The following is a 14555-nucleotide window of genomic DNA, read 5'->3' on the forward strand; positions in this document are numbered from 1 at the left end:
TTTATTGCCCAATTTCTCGGAAAGGAAAAGAGTGTAAGTCAGTGTGTCTACAGGTTTGCAGATACTGGATCTTGGCTGAGGCATGCTGGGTACATACAGTACCCAGTATTTATTTTTACAGTTTCCAGTGATGAAGATCATTTGACGCTCCCTCCAGGGTTAAAGCATGCACACTGGAGGAAGTAATCAGTGGGGGGAAAGGTAGGTTTTGAGTCTAGCAGCTGGATTCTTTCATTTTTCATTCTGTGGGTTCCAGCTCTCCAATATCAAGGTAAACCCCAGGATACATACAGGCAAATTTCTACCATGATAAATTCTAATACAAGTCATGCAGCAGGCATGGTGATTGAGGTCATTATCAGCTGCATCACTTTTTTCAATGCAATATGGGGTGAGGTCATCAGGTGAGTTCAAGGGAGGAATGGAAGGTGTTTGAAAGGAAGGGGGTATGGAAGTTGCCCCAGAGTAGGAAAATAAATTAGCTAGAGAAATGTGGTTGGATTTGGGAAAGTACTGCATCTCGATTGAGGTCTGTAGTCATGACTTAAGGTGAGGCTGGTCAGTAGTAGCAGTGGGGGGTATTATTTCACCCAGTTCCAACAAGATACTTAAATTTGGGTGCAGAATCAGTGAGTGGTTGCATTTAATAAGAGTTCAAGTTTTGCCAAGTTAGTGCAACAGAGGACGAAAGGGTAATTAAAGGTGGCTAGGTGGGGAAGTGAGGCCACAAAAAAGGGTCATAGATTTGGAGAAACTCGGATCAGTGGATTGGATGGAGGTACTGAAAATTATGAGTGGACGAGTTGAGAGAATAGGCAGTAATGATTGGAGACTGCGACCACAGTTTAGATTTATTATTCTTATTATTGATGGATTCAAACAATTGGGGCTGGATGCCAATTAGCATAGTGCCTCAGATAAGGCAGGAGAGTGGCTGAATGAGATCACAGCCCTTCTAAAGGTAGCGGCTGTCTGGGACTGACTTGAGAACTTGGTTTACTCTTCACGTGGAAGGTGCAGACCAGAGGAGGGAATGAGGAAAGAAAGTGTAGAGACTAGCTTGTTGGCAGTGGTTGTCCGGTTGCCTCCTGGGCCTGAGACCAATAGCTTTCCTAAGAGGTTCAGAAAAGACAAAGGTGGGAGGTACATCCTTTGGAGGATGTACCTCGAGTTGCTGGGAAACTCCTGCTGGGGGTGGTAGTGATGTGGGTGGGAGGGTAACAGCCAGCTCCTTAGTGTGAAGATCTCCTATCTTTGATCTTTTTAGGCACTTTGGTTGCCTCCTCGGCCACGTGAGGGAGGTTTTCATTTTCTGATTTAAGAAATCCCATCTTATTCTGTCCAGATTATCTTTTTCAGCCTGGCCTGTTGCTATTTCACCAAGATGGAGCCGAGGGCAGAAATGTGCTCGATAACACACCGTAAGGCTTTTGAACTTGAGCCCTGCTCCTGACATTTGGGATGGCGAGTGCATTCTTCTGGGACTAAAAGACAGTCCCCAAGGGTCAGAGGCCTCCCATGGGTTTCACCAGAGAGTAGATAAAAACTGTGGGCTTCCAGGCTTAGAAGTTGCCTCCCCTTTGAATTCTTCCAAGAGTCACGATCAGATCCCAAGTCTTCCTGAAACAGTGGCGCTTTGTCCTGGAGGAATGAGGGCCCACTGCCCAGAGAACCTAAGACCGGATGTTATCATTTCCAAATGTCAATTCCTGCTGGGAAGGCAATGGCAGGGCACAAAAAAGGTGAGTAGAATCCAAAATGAAGGCGAAAGAAGGGGTGAGGACCGCCAGGAGGGAGGGAACGGCACACTAGAAGGCGCGAGGGCCCGTTCCATTGCCGGGTCACCAGCTGGCTCACCTTTAGAGACGGCGGCCATCGATCAGTAACGGTGGCCTGCCTAGGTCCTCCGCCACGTCTGAGCTCAGGGAGCCGGGACAGCGCAGACAAAGAGCAGAGCGTCACCACACCTGAAAGTGGCTGCTGACGGAAAAGGAGCCCACTGGGGCTAACGGGAGGCGCATGTGACTTTTGGTGACAACATTGAAAGGGACGGCTGAGTTAATTGAATACAGGTAAACTCGAAGCATGAGCATGCCAGACATGCTGCCACCAGGGGTCGCTCGCGCGACTCCGAGGGCCGCCGGCACTTGCTGAGCTGTGAACCGTCGAATGTGAGTTTATGTCTCTATTCCCGAAGGCGGCCCCAAATTTACTCCCCTGGAGTAAAGTGAAAATTAAAGGGAAGATGCAGTGAAAAAAAATCTGAGAGATATCAAAGCATAAACATATGTCAATGATGCTAAAAATTCAAATTAAAACTAGACCAGCATATTTACATGTTTTATTAAATCTTTACAATCAGTAATTATAATCAAATACACAATTATATACAAGGACTATATACATTTTGCCCAGACTTCTACATCACAGTACACAGCTCCCCTTAGAAATATTGTTTACATTTATCACCAAACAATAAAACCCGACAGCAGCAGCGTTACAGCACCTGTTGGTACAGACATCTTTTTCATAAATTACATCATAAGAAAATAGACGGCTGTAAATTGGGCTTTTAAAAATGTCTTTTATAAAATCTGAACATACAATGTTTCATTCACAGAATGTTTTTTTCTATGTTCTGACTGAAGCCTTGTGCATAAAACGACTGGCTGGCGTATTCACTAAGTCCCCCCACGACACCTCGAAATTGTAAGCCCTGTTTGAGTTCCTTATGCCGAGTGTTGCGCGTTTGGCGTGGGGTCTGGTGAGAGAACAAATGCTGGTTTTACTGTAACGACAACTGTATTCTTGTTGGAAGCCTATTAAAATTGAAAAGAAAAAGAGAACCTGCCCAACAAAATATCCTACCCCAAACATGCCCAGTAAATCACAATTCTTTCACACCTAAAACTTTACGGGACGAGTACTACCGATCAGGGGGTATCACTTCAATGGACTTCGATAAGCAAGAAAACTACAGCTATTTTTAGTTAGTAAACAAGTGAAGTTTAAAACTTGAAAATACCTGAATTAAATACTTGTTCTAATATCTCACTTTTAACTTTTGGATAAAACCCTCCCTTGATTCTGGGCTTGTAAACATTGTTTAGATCCTTCTTAGTCACACAATTTCATGGCTGTGGCGATCACTCTATTTCTATGCAGTCGACATTTAACTGAGGTAGACCAGATGTTTCTAAAATCCAGGGTTTCACAGAATCCCCTGAATGGTTAGGAAGTAAATAAAACCTCTATAGGTGGTATTTTAAAAAGCAAAACGTAAAAAAGCCCTAGTGCTTCGGAATTTTTTAATGAGCTCAGAAAGAACTTAATGGCATTATGTCAAATAAGAAATGGAGAGTCAATCTCAATGTCCCGGTTTTGAAGCCAAACCTTATACCTTCTTTTCTTAAATGGGGGGAAAATCCAGTATAATTCCTTCTGGGTGCTGAGTATAGTTTGTTAATTTTTTTCTTCCCTTTAAAAATAATTTTTTTTAAGGATTCGCTTTTCTAAACAAATGAGCAATTTGCTTCTAGATCTCAATAAGTGGCAACAGCTCCCCCTTGTGGCCAAAGGAAGGGAGAGCAGCAGTAAGCTGGTACCTTATATGCCACAAAACCTTTGCTGGGGGAAAAAAAATGCCTTTGTTTTGACAACTTTAGAAAAGTGAGATTTAGACAACAATGGCTCTGAGATATAAACAGAAACAAATCACTAAACATAAGGCTTCTCTAGTCAGTCTCCCAGAAGAACATTTGCCCCTTTTCTCCAAGCCCCAGTACTACAAATCCAGGCAAGTCAAGTGATGAAGCTTCAGCTACGTTGGCAGCTTTGTAATTGAGGAGAACAAAGCTCTATGTCTACCCTTTCGTGTAGTCTATGCATTACAGTTCTGCCCTCTTACACCAGATTTCACATGCAGTGCCTAAAAATGTCCATTCTGGTGTCAGGTTTAACTGAGGGCCAATAAAGTTCTTCTCTATTACTCTTTCCCCATGCCCACCCCCCTCCCCTGGCCAAAGTGAATTCTCTGTGAGATTTATTATTCACGGACCCAGTTAGGTTTTGCTGGAATTTCTGAAAGCAGCTAGTCAGCCCCTTGTAAAAGAGTACGTTCACCTGGACCTAAGACGCACTGTACAGGAATATACATAACTACAAGACAGCGCTGCTGTCCTTTCAACGGCTCTACACCCACTCACAGGCCATCTGTGCCTTACAGCTGTTTTAGGAGAAAGTCACCAGGTAATGTCATGGCAAAGAGAGATAAAATGAAGTCTCATAAATACTCCTTTAGAACTAATTCAGGTAAGTTGTTAAAAATAAATAAACGGAATAAAGCCATTATTGCAACTACAGGGCTGTTTACAGATATCAACAACAAATTTAAAACTTAAATGTGGCCAGCACCAGACTGCCACAAAAAAAAATTTATTAAACAATATGGCTATATGTTAGTTGCTACTGTGTAAGTTTTTTACACAGGTTACCATAGACTAATTTTCAAGTCCACATCAGAAGAAATATTTGTGTTTTTTTTAAGCAAACTTAAAAACCATGATTCAACAGAAAATGTGACAGATTCTTTAGGTCCAACTTTAGAAATCATAGTTTCAAAAGAGGAAAAAATACGTATTCCCCCAGGTTTTCAGATGACTACCACAGTTTTATCATAACTTCCTACGATGAAACTGGAGCAAAATGCATTTACTACCAGCTCCACGGGCCACGTGGCTCAAACTGCGCACTGAGCATGGGAGGGAGTAAGGCTGAGGACTAGAGGCGACCACCTCTACGAGAAATGAACTGGACAGACTCATCACTTGCCCTATAAGGATACACAACATTAAGTTCCTTCTCAGAGTAGTCACAGCTTTCCCTGTGGAAGGCTCAATGGCAAGTTCATATTGCAACACTACAGTTTCTCCCTTGCTCCGTTTTTCAGGAGTATTAAGTAACCAATTTCCACAATATATTATTATATGACCTTTTTACCTGGTCCCAATGATTAGTCACTATGCAGAAAACTCACTGAGAAAGCACAATGGCTTCACCTTTGGTTTAAATGAAAAGGACATTGCTAAGAGGGAAGAAAAATCAAGTCATCTTCATCATTTGTTGCACAATGAAGCAAGTGAAAGAGATGAGCAAAGACTGTTTCCACCGTCAACACATCGCCTCCTAACCGCATAGGGCACTTCGAGTGTTTCTGCGAAGGCGGCGCGGCCAGAATGCCCACAGCACACACGTGTTTCCCCACAGAGCCTGCAAGCCCAAGGCCAAGAAAGCGGAGCTTCCTTTCATCAGGCGCTACACAAATCCCTACCCCCCACGCCGCTACTAACGGGGTTTGTTTCTGTCTCGCAGAGCCTGCAGAAAGCTGGCTCCCAGGCACATCCGGCAGTCTTCTCCCGGCCCGGGTGCTGGTGTCTGAGGGGACTGCGAGTTTCCGTTCCCCGTGGGACGGTCTGAAACAAGGTCGATGCTGACACAGCAAGCTCCAGGCCCCGGTGACAACCAACCACCCCGGTCACAACGCGGCTGCTCATCCCCACACTCGAAGCCCCCCTCCCGCTGGAGAGCCCGCTTGGGACGAGGGGTCTGTTAACCACAGTTTACCTACTCTTTTGAAATGCCTACCACCCCATTCTTCAGTGAGTCATAGTTCATCTTTCTCCATCATTTCAAACGCTTCTATATCTTCACTCCAGTCTGCTAATATGGAGTCTATGGGCTGGTCCTTCTTACCCCAGCTGACGCTGGGGTTGGAATCTTCCTCAGTTTCCGACTGTTCCTGAAGCTGGTTATCTGAATCTGTACATTCACCGTCAAGGCTTGTAGGTGGGTGGTTTTCTGGGGGATCAGAGTTCTGTCCAGGAGGAGAGACCCCTGCAGCCTCGTCTGCAGCTGCTGCAGGTGCTGATTCTAGGGGAGCGTCCAGGGAGCTTTCTTCAGGAGACCCTTGATCAACCGAGTCCACCTCCGGAGAGCCCCGTGCCAGCTGCTCAGTACTCTGATTCTGAGAGTCACTCTCAGAGAACGGCTGTTCCTCACTTTCCGCATCAGGGTCTGTGGGTGAAAGAAACAAACTGCATGAAACTTTTCCCCTTCAGAAATCTGTCACACTTTCACAAGCATTCTGGTTCACACAATCAAATGAAGACATAAAAGTTAAGTGCAATTATATTTTTCTGTACATTTATTTTGCAAAATGGAACAGTAGAAAATATTCTTCTGAACTGAAAGGAATATCTAATAAGTGGTAAGACTGCCTTCAATGGATATTAGTAAATGCCGAGAAATACACTAAACAATAATACTATTAAAATGCATATAAATTTGCATTATATGTCAAACATTTATTAAACATCTAGATTCAGGGAAGACTGTGTATTTAATTTAAAATTAAATATAATTTTAAACAGCACATACCACGGCTATATTTTATGATAGTAGTCTTGGAAAATGAAAATTCCTACTGGGTAAACCATGAAAACAGACAATGCAAAATTCTGGATGATTTAAGAGTATTAATGTGATTGATTAAATAAAGTATTTTCATAAAGACAATAACTGAGATTATTTATAAAACATGTATTTCATTATTGTTGGGCCTACAAATTATTGGCTATAATCACTGAAAAGCTCCTGGAAGGCGGAATATTAAGTTAAAGCCTTTCATAATGAACAGAAACCCGGGAGCAGCATTCCAACGCAGGGCTCCGACAGGACGTCGCGTCAGCAGTAGCCACGCCCACAGCCCCCCCCCCCCCCCCCCCCCCCCCCCCCCCCGCNTAGGGGAGCGTCCAGGGAGCTTTCTTCAGGAGACCCTTGATCAACCGAGTCCACCTCCGGAGAGCCCCGTGCCAGCTGCTCAGTACTCTGATTCTGAGAGTCACTCTCAGAGAACGGCTGTTCCTCACTTTCCGCATCAGGGTCTGTGGGTGAAAGAAACAAACTGCATGAAACTTTTCCCCTTCAGAAATCTGTCACACTTTCACAAGCATTCTGGTTCACACAATCAAATGAAGACATAAAAGTTAAGTGCAATTATATTTTTCTGTACATTTATTTTGCAAAATGGAACAGTAGAAAATATTCTTCTGAACTGAAAGGAATATCTAATAAGTGGTAAGACTGCCTTCAATGGATATTAGTAAATGCCGAGAAATACACTAAACAATAATACTATTAAAATGCATATAAATTTGCATTATATGTCAAACATTTATTAAACATCTAGATTCAGGGAAGACTGTGTATTTAATTTAAAATTAAATATAATTTTAAACAGCACATACCACGGCTATATTTTATGATAGTAGTCTTGGAAAATGAAAATTCCTACTGGGTAAACCATGAAAACAGACAATGCAAAATTCTGGATGATTTAAGAGCATTAATGTGGTTGATTAAATAAAGTATTTTCATAAAGACAATAACTGAGATTATTTATAAAACATGTATTTCATTATTGTTGGGCCTACAAATTATTGGCTATAATCACTGAAAAGCTCCTGGAAGGCGGAATATTAAGTTAAACCCTTTCTTAATGAACAGAAACCCGGGAGCAGCGTTCCAACGCAGGGCTCCGACAGGTCGGCGTGTCAGCAGTAGCCACGCCCACAGGCGGCACCCCCCCCCCCCCCCCCCCCCCCCCNCCCCCCCCCCCCCCCCCCGGGGCTCTGCGGTCAGGGTGGAAGGAGCAAAACGAAACAGCAGACCTGTCCCGCTGGCTCTCCCAGCCCAGGTGGGGAAAGGGACACTCACGAAGGCTCACAACGTGAGTGGAGAGCCCCGTGGCAGTGTTCTGGAGTTAGAAAAGAGTAAGAAGTGGATCTGAAGGTTTCCTCTGAAGCCGACACTTGAACTGAGATTTAAACAGTAAGTGGAGTTAATCAATCAGTCAAAGAACAGAGGGGAGATGGGCCTCCTCTAAAACCAGGAAAAGTGCGGGAAATGCAGGCCTGCAGGAAGGTGTCGGTGGGTGCGTTACACAGACTGACTGGGCAGGATGACCTAAGGAAGTTTAAGTTACCCCGGTCATGTGTTGGGGCGGGGGGAGCATGGGGCACAAGGAGTGCCCATATATCCTGTCTCCCCAGCTGCGAAAAGGACACAGTTTAATGAGACAACCAGGAAAGCCCTCTGGGGGCCCCAAGAAGAGAAAGCAGTTTGCTGGCTGCTTACAGCTCCCTGATGCCAGGCTACCCGAAATTCAAGGGAGGACAACCACCAACAGAACCTTCCAGTTTCTTTCTAGACAGCATTAATCTAACGGAAAAGGGCAGGAAAGGTGTGGTGCCATCTCATCTAGCAATCAAGATTGTGCGTAGGCCAAAACAAAAAGAAAAAACAAAAAAACCCACCCTGGGGTAACCTATCATACAACATTATTTTAGAAATCCAGCTAATACATCGGGTAACAAAATAGTGTAAATGTAAAAAAAAGGAAAGAGCAAATTGTCTTTATTTTCAGATTGTGTTGTATACTTAAACTCAAAGCAACCCTTAATTTTTGAAAACACTATTAAGATAAAAGTATTTTATAAGGAAGGTAAAAAATAAAATAAATAGACATAAACCAATAGCCCCTTCATAGCATCAATACTGATTAGAAATAAAATGAAGTATCCTTTTCACAATAAAAATAAAAGCTACAAAACATAGAATTGAATTTATTATGGAAAAGACCCATATTGCTTAATACTATAAAACCTTAATGAAAATAAAGAGCAAGATCTGATTAAATTTACAAGTAAGTGTATGGTCCTAAAATAGAAAGTCTGAATATTTGACAAAATTTTTCCATTTATACATAAAGCATGCAATTACACATTCTAAAATAAATCCCATTTCTACTTATTTTTGTTTACTTTTGGGACCAGAATTATTTTTAAATTCCTATGAAAGAATACACATCAAAGGGAAATCAAGAAATTCTGAAAAGAATTAGTGAGAGCTGCCTCATCAAATATCTGAATTTATTGAAAACAGCGAAGTGTCTTATTACCGGCACAGGAGTAAACAGGTCAGAGGGACAGAAGAGCGAGCAGCCACGGACCAAGTGTGCAGGAAGGGATGTCTGACCGGCAGCAAAGTGGCAGCGCCGGGAATGTGGAGACCCGCTGGAGAGGGCGGAAGGGAAGACGGTGCGGTCACGCTGCCACACCCCTCCCTCTCCAGTGCCTCTTGNTTTTTAAATTCCTATGGAAGAATACACATCAAAGGGAAATCAAGAAATTCTGAAAAGAATTAGAGCTGCCTCATCAAATATCTGAATTTATTGAAAACAGCAAAGTGTCTTATTACCGGCACAGGAGTAAACAGGTCAGAGGGACAGAAGAGCGAGCAGCCACGGACCAAGTGTGCAGGAAGGGATGTCTGACCGGCAGCAAAGAGGCAGCGCCGGGAATGTGGAGACCCGCTGGAGAGGGCGGAAGGGAAGACGGTGCGGTCACGCTGCCACACCCCTCCCTCTCCAGTGCCTCTTGTCATGGGAGGGAGTTTCACAGTGCTAAGAGTGTAACGACTGCATCGTTAAACCCAGGAATGGTGTATCCGAAACACAGGAAACAAAGGAAGAATGAGGAAAATCTCAAGATGCAAGCACGAGAAAACAAGTTCCGATCATGCAAGGACAAGGGAAGCTTGGGCGAAGACTCGGAGACCGGCTGTTCTGTAACCACTCACTGGCCTCCACAGCAGGACTTTACTGAAAGCCAGGAACCCAGAGGGGAGCAGCAGGTTAAAAAGCACCAGGTAATGCACATGTCAAAGTGGGAACTGAGTCAAATAGGCGCCCTTCAATTTTACCGATGAGAACGAGAGAGAACGTGGTGAGGAAGATGGCATTTAAACTTGGCATTCAGAATGGCTAGACACTGTCATAGAGCAAAAGACCCAGGGGCTTGAAGGGACTAAGAAGGCACCTCCGGAAAGAGGGAGGTGGCTTTGCCACTGCAAAAATGCAGGAGAATACGCAACGTGGTTGGATCAGGGGGCAGGTGACCATCAGTTCTGCAACCGAGAAGGGTCTGGGTTCTACTCTCCTGGCAGTGAGGCCATCTGCACGCACGCACACTAGACTTTCTCTGCAGAATCAAATCCTTTGCAACAGCAACCTGACTCCCAGAGTTCAACTTCAGGACACAGTGACCCGGACCAGCTTCAGCAGGGGAGTTTTAGGAGAGGTAACGCTGCCCGTTCAGGCCCGGGACCCCGTCTCTTATTTCCCCGTCTGCCTGTGGACCAGACAGACACAAAGGAAGGAGCAGCCCTTCAAACATCTGCCAGTAGCTCCCAAGGCCCCGGGGGCCCGCCCTGCAAACTGCAGGCATAAATATGCACTGAAATACAGACGGTTTTCCCCTTGAGAAGCAATAGCGAGAAAAGAAAACTGATTCTTAATTGTAAACTGTTTCAACTTGGAGCTAAAAGTTAAAAGTAAACACAGTGTCTTTTGCTCACGGGCACTGGATTAGGACTGGAATTGAGTACATTTATAAACTTCACATTCAGGAAAGATGGGACACACGAAAGACACAGGATTAAAATTTCTGTGGAGAACTTCACATTTTAGAAGTGTGGCTGGTTAGACCTGACAAAGCAACATCTCCCCTTGACAAATGACTAAACTTGCACTTCTGGAAAAAAAAATGCGTACAGTAGTCCACATTCTTATTTACAAAGGGCACATTCCAAGACCCCCAGTGGGTGCCCAAAACCAAGGAAGCACCAAACCCTGTATGTACTGTGCTATTTTCCTACACATGTGCCTACAATAAAGTTCACTTTATAAATTAGATACAGTGAGAGACTAACAATAACTCATAATTACATAGAACAATTATAACACTATCCTGCAACAAAAGTTACGTGGATGTGCTCTCTCCATCTCAAAAGATCCAAGAACTGACCTGGCTACTAAGTGACGGGTGGGGGGGGCGGGGCGGGTGCAGACGGACGTGCTGATGGCTCACGATCAGAACTGCAGGCCATTTGAAACGTGAGCCTCGGTTGTTTCTGAAATTTTCCATTTAACATTTCTGGACCGTGGCTGACCACGGGTGACTGAGCCGTGGAGAGGGAAACTGCGGATCAGAAGGGACCACACGCGGTGTCTGAACACTCTGGCTGGGAGACAGGGCGACTGTTTCCCCAGGAACCGTGGGGCCTCACCACCAGCAGGAGAAGTGGGACCGGGGGCTTGCTCTGGGGCTTCTCCTTCTGTATTACCACGTAGGGGGAACTGCTCAGTCAAAACCGTGTGACTTTATAAGGGAAGCACGTATCTGAGGAGTGAGAGTTTGAGAACGGGCACTCTGGAGGGCACGTGGTTGCTCCGATTTTAAGGAAGGTACCATTGGTGAGGCCCCTCGAGAGTGCACTATGTCCAGACAGAGGCTGGGAGATAAAACGGGCCCCCTTCTTGGCCTTGTTCAGTGTTTCTCCAAGTGTACAAGTACCTGGGTGTGTGTTTACAATCTCGGACTCTGACTCTCTGCCTTCAGAAAGTCTGATTCCACAGTCCGCAGTCGGACCGGGGAGTCTACCCTCCTAACGAGCACACCAGCTGACTCCGATGCCGGGCGGAAAGACATGCGTGCAGCCGCGGCACAGGGCACGCTAACGGTGGCCCCTGCAGACCTTCGCTTCCTAGGAGGTGTTCCTAACTCAATAAAGCACTCGATTTCATAAACCCATTATCATTAATTTTTTACATTAATAAATAGTAACAATTGCACTGTAACTTATTGCTGATTTAGTTAATATAGCGCTACTGTTCTTGAAACAGCTACGCAAGGGGAGTTTCTAAAGTCTTGCTAAGATGATCACTCTAATACTGAACCACAGGTTCAATAAATGTATAGACGAGTAAAACTTTAAAATACGTACGATAATCTGACTAAAACCCCTTTACTGCCAGGTTCTTCAGGGAATCCTGTTCAGATAATTTCTGTTGGTAGTAACAGAATTCTTATTTTCCTACACTCTGTCTCTGGTATGGGAAGCACATGCTTTTACATAATCTTACAGTCCTAAACTCATGCACTCTTACAGACATATGTGTTCTTAAAACAAGTCAATATTTTAAATATTTTACACTCTGTTCAAGTAACAAGTGACCAAAAGTAATACATGCCAAGACAACAATGTCTTTGTTAGTGACTGTTGCATGAACATGGACAGTGAATTCTAATTATACGGGATATTTAACATATAGGATTTGTTATAATAGGATCCATAAAGAATTATCACCGAACACCTGACTAGTCATGAAAAAATTTGGAGTGTATTAAACCAGATATGATCATGGTATCCATTTAAACAAAATCATACATATGTACATGTACATGTGCATATATATGTATGCGTATTTATACACATATACACATACATCTATACATAGATAATTTAAGGCTTATTAATTGAGATACTTACTACTATTAATAATGTAGCTTGGAATCATTTTACCTTTTAATATTGCTGCTGAAATTCCAATGGTAGCACAAAATAGGAGGGGAAAAGCAAAGGCATTAAAGAGTCATATGGAATAATAATTTGCCCGTTGGATGTGCCTAAACGCACACACGTAGGAAAGATCTGAGTTTAGAAAGCGGGCGCATAACGAACACCAGGTACGCAGGACAAGGAGAGAAGACGAGAACTCTCTGCCAGTCTGTTTCGTGTGTGACACCCTTGCACACATATACCCTGTTCATCGCACTGCTCTCATACAGCGGGCACTTGAAAGACTCTCAAAGGAGAGTAAAGCAATACAGAAAGACAAGACCAAACACGGAGTTGGACAGCAACAGATTACTGCAGAACTTTCTTTTTTTCTTTTTCTTTTTACTCTTCCATGGGAAGTTATAATGAATGGACTCAGTTTCCTTCACATCTGTCAAACAAACACCCCAGGGGATTCAACGGCCCTAGACAAACTGCACAGCCTGACCTATATAGGAGGGTGGGAGAAGCACAGCTGCCTCTGTGGGTGTCTAGCGGTCAGAGAGACTGCTGCCGTGGGCAGTGTCACAGCCCATGGCTGATGGCCCACCGTCCCTCAGCTCTCCCAGCTCCTGGGGCTGGAGCTATAAAAGAACACTAGTGAGACCTTGCATTTACCCAGTCACTTGGGTTTCAAAGGTCGTTCAAGTCACTCACAAACACTGGCCACCCTCGTGCACCCTCTGAGTTAGTAAGGCATGCCATCTGGTTCAGACCGCAGCAGCTCCTGTGGCCTATAGGATCTCAGTGGGAGGGGCCGCTGAGTTTGTACTGCAGGCGGCACCATGGTCAGGCGGTCACGTGGTCAGTGGTCACGTGGTCACAAGCAGCTGCGGACGCCCAGTTTCCTTTATACTGGAGACACCACCATTCTACACGACCTCTTTCAGTCCTTACACAAGACACGAAAGGTGCAGCATCAGTGGAACTGAATGCTGAGTATCTGTGGATGGTAAAATGACTCCACTGGGGCAATCTCTTGTATTTTTATCACCGGGCAGAATCCAAGCAAAAATGATAAATTACGCATTAACACAGAATTCTGAAAACATCCTCACGTGGCCAAATCAACGTCATTAGTCTTATTTCCAAATGGCAAATTTATTCGGAAACCATCTTCTAAAAATTGTCCTTATTTTGCCAGTAAACCAAAGTAAGTTTTTGTCGCTCACATTCGTCATAAAACTCGTCAAGCTGATGCTAAACTGCGCTAGAAAACAAGCCGTTTCCCGCTCACCTCGATCTTTCGCTTTGTCCGAAAGGAGCACCTCCACCTCCTCGTACTCCCGGAGAGCGTCCAGAATGATGCTTCCTTCTTTGCTGAACAGGAACAGCATGGGGATCTTGATGTCATCTGTGTCCTTTCCGTCCCCCGCCATCTGGAACAGAGGGGCAGTGTCACTGCTGCTCCCCTCGTTGTCATCTAGCCGGAAAAAGGGAGAGAGCAAACTGAATGAAAACACTCGTCCACTAAGGAGGTCCGCCTGCCCACCGTCACGGCTTTGCACCTGCTGGTGGCGTGCATTCTGTGCGCCGAGAACCAAACAAACAGACTTTCTGGGCCCACGGATTCTACTCCCAGAAATCCATGCTGGGGAGATGATGCAAAAGCAGTGACATGATCTATGGCCACCAAAGTTGGCTGAAGTGCCTGCTGTCTGGACTTGTGAACAACTGCGAACCACCATGAACAAATTACAGCGAACTACAGGATGGAACACATGGAAGAACACATGGATTTTCTACGAAAAATAAAAAATTAAAGCACGCTGGTTGAAATACACGAGTGAAGTGATTTGAAGTTTGTAATTTCAGTGGGAAAAGGCCCAAGGAGATAAAAATCTACTAGCAACTAGTGCTTATCCCTCTGATATGTCAGCTATTATGCTAAGACATTTTATATATACTATCTTCAAATCTTATAACCACCTGAAAGATATTTATCACCATTTCACTGGAGCTCAAAAACCACTCCGCTGAAGACACAGACCAGTGAAGCCAGGCTGACATGACGCCATGCTCTGTGGCAGAGCCGGGGG

At 44.4% G+C, this 14555-nt stretch overlaps 1 protein-coding gene across 2 annotated transcripts in view; it reads right to left on the minus strand.

Annotated features, from left to right (window-relative positions):
- Positions 1-2328: 2328 nt before the first annotated feature.
- EDEM3 (ER degradation enhancing alpha-mannosidase like protein 3) overlaps positions 2329-14555 on the minus strand; it is a 52290-nt gene continuing 40063 nt past the window's right edge. The window contains exons 19-21 of one of the 2 annotated variants that reach the window (XM_037035268.1): positions 13754-13939; positions 12448-12495; positions 2329-6072 (exon numbers count right to left, since the gene is read on the minus strand). In XM_037035268.1, coding sequence (XP_036891163.1) covers positions 5663-6072; positions 12448-12495; positions 13754-13939 — 644 coding nt within the window. In that variant the 3' untranslated portion in view covers positions 2329-5662. Of the gene's footprint in view, positions 6073-12415; positions 12496-13753; positions 13940-14555 lie in introns of those variants that run through there. The other variant, XM_037035266.1, reaches the window with a different exon arrangement.

Source organism: Sturnira hondurensis, unplaced genomic scaffold (assembly GCF_014824575.4).
Source record: "Sturnira hondurensis isolate 20B ecotype Veracruz unplaced genomic scaffold, ASM1482457v3 Scaffold0022215, whole genome shotgun sequence".
In the NCBI taxonomy this organism is placed as follows: Eukaryota; Metazoa; Chordata; class Mammalia; order Chiroptera; family Phyllostomidae; genus Sturnira; species Sturnira hondurensis.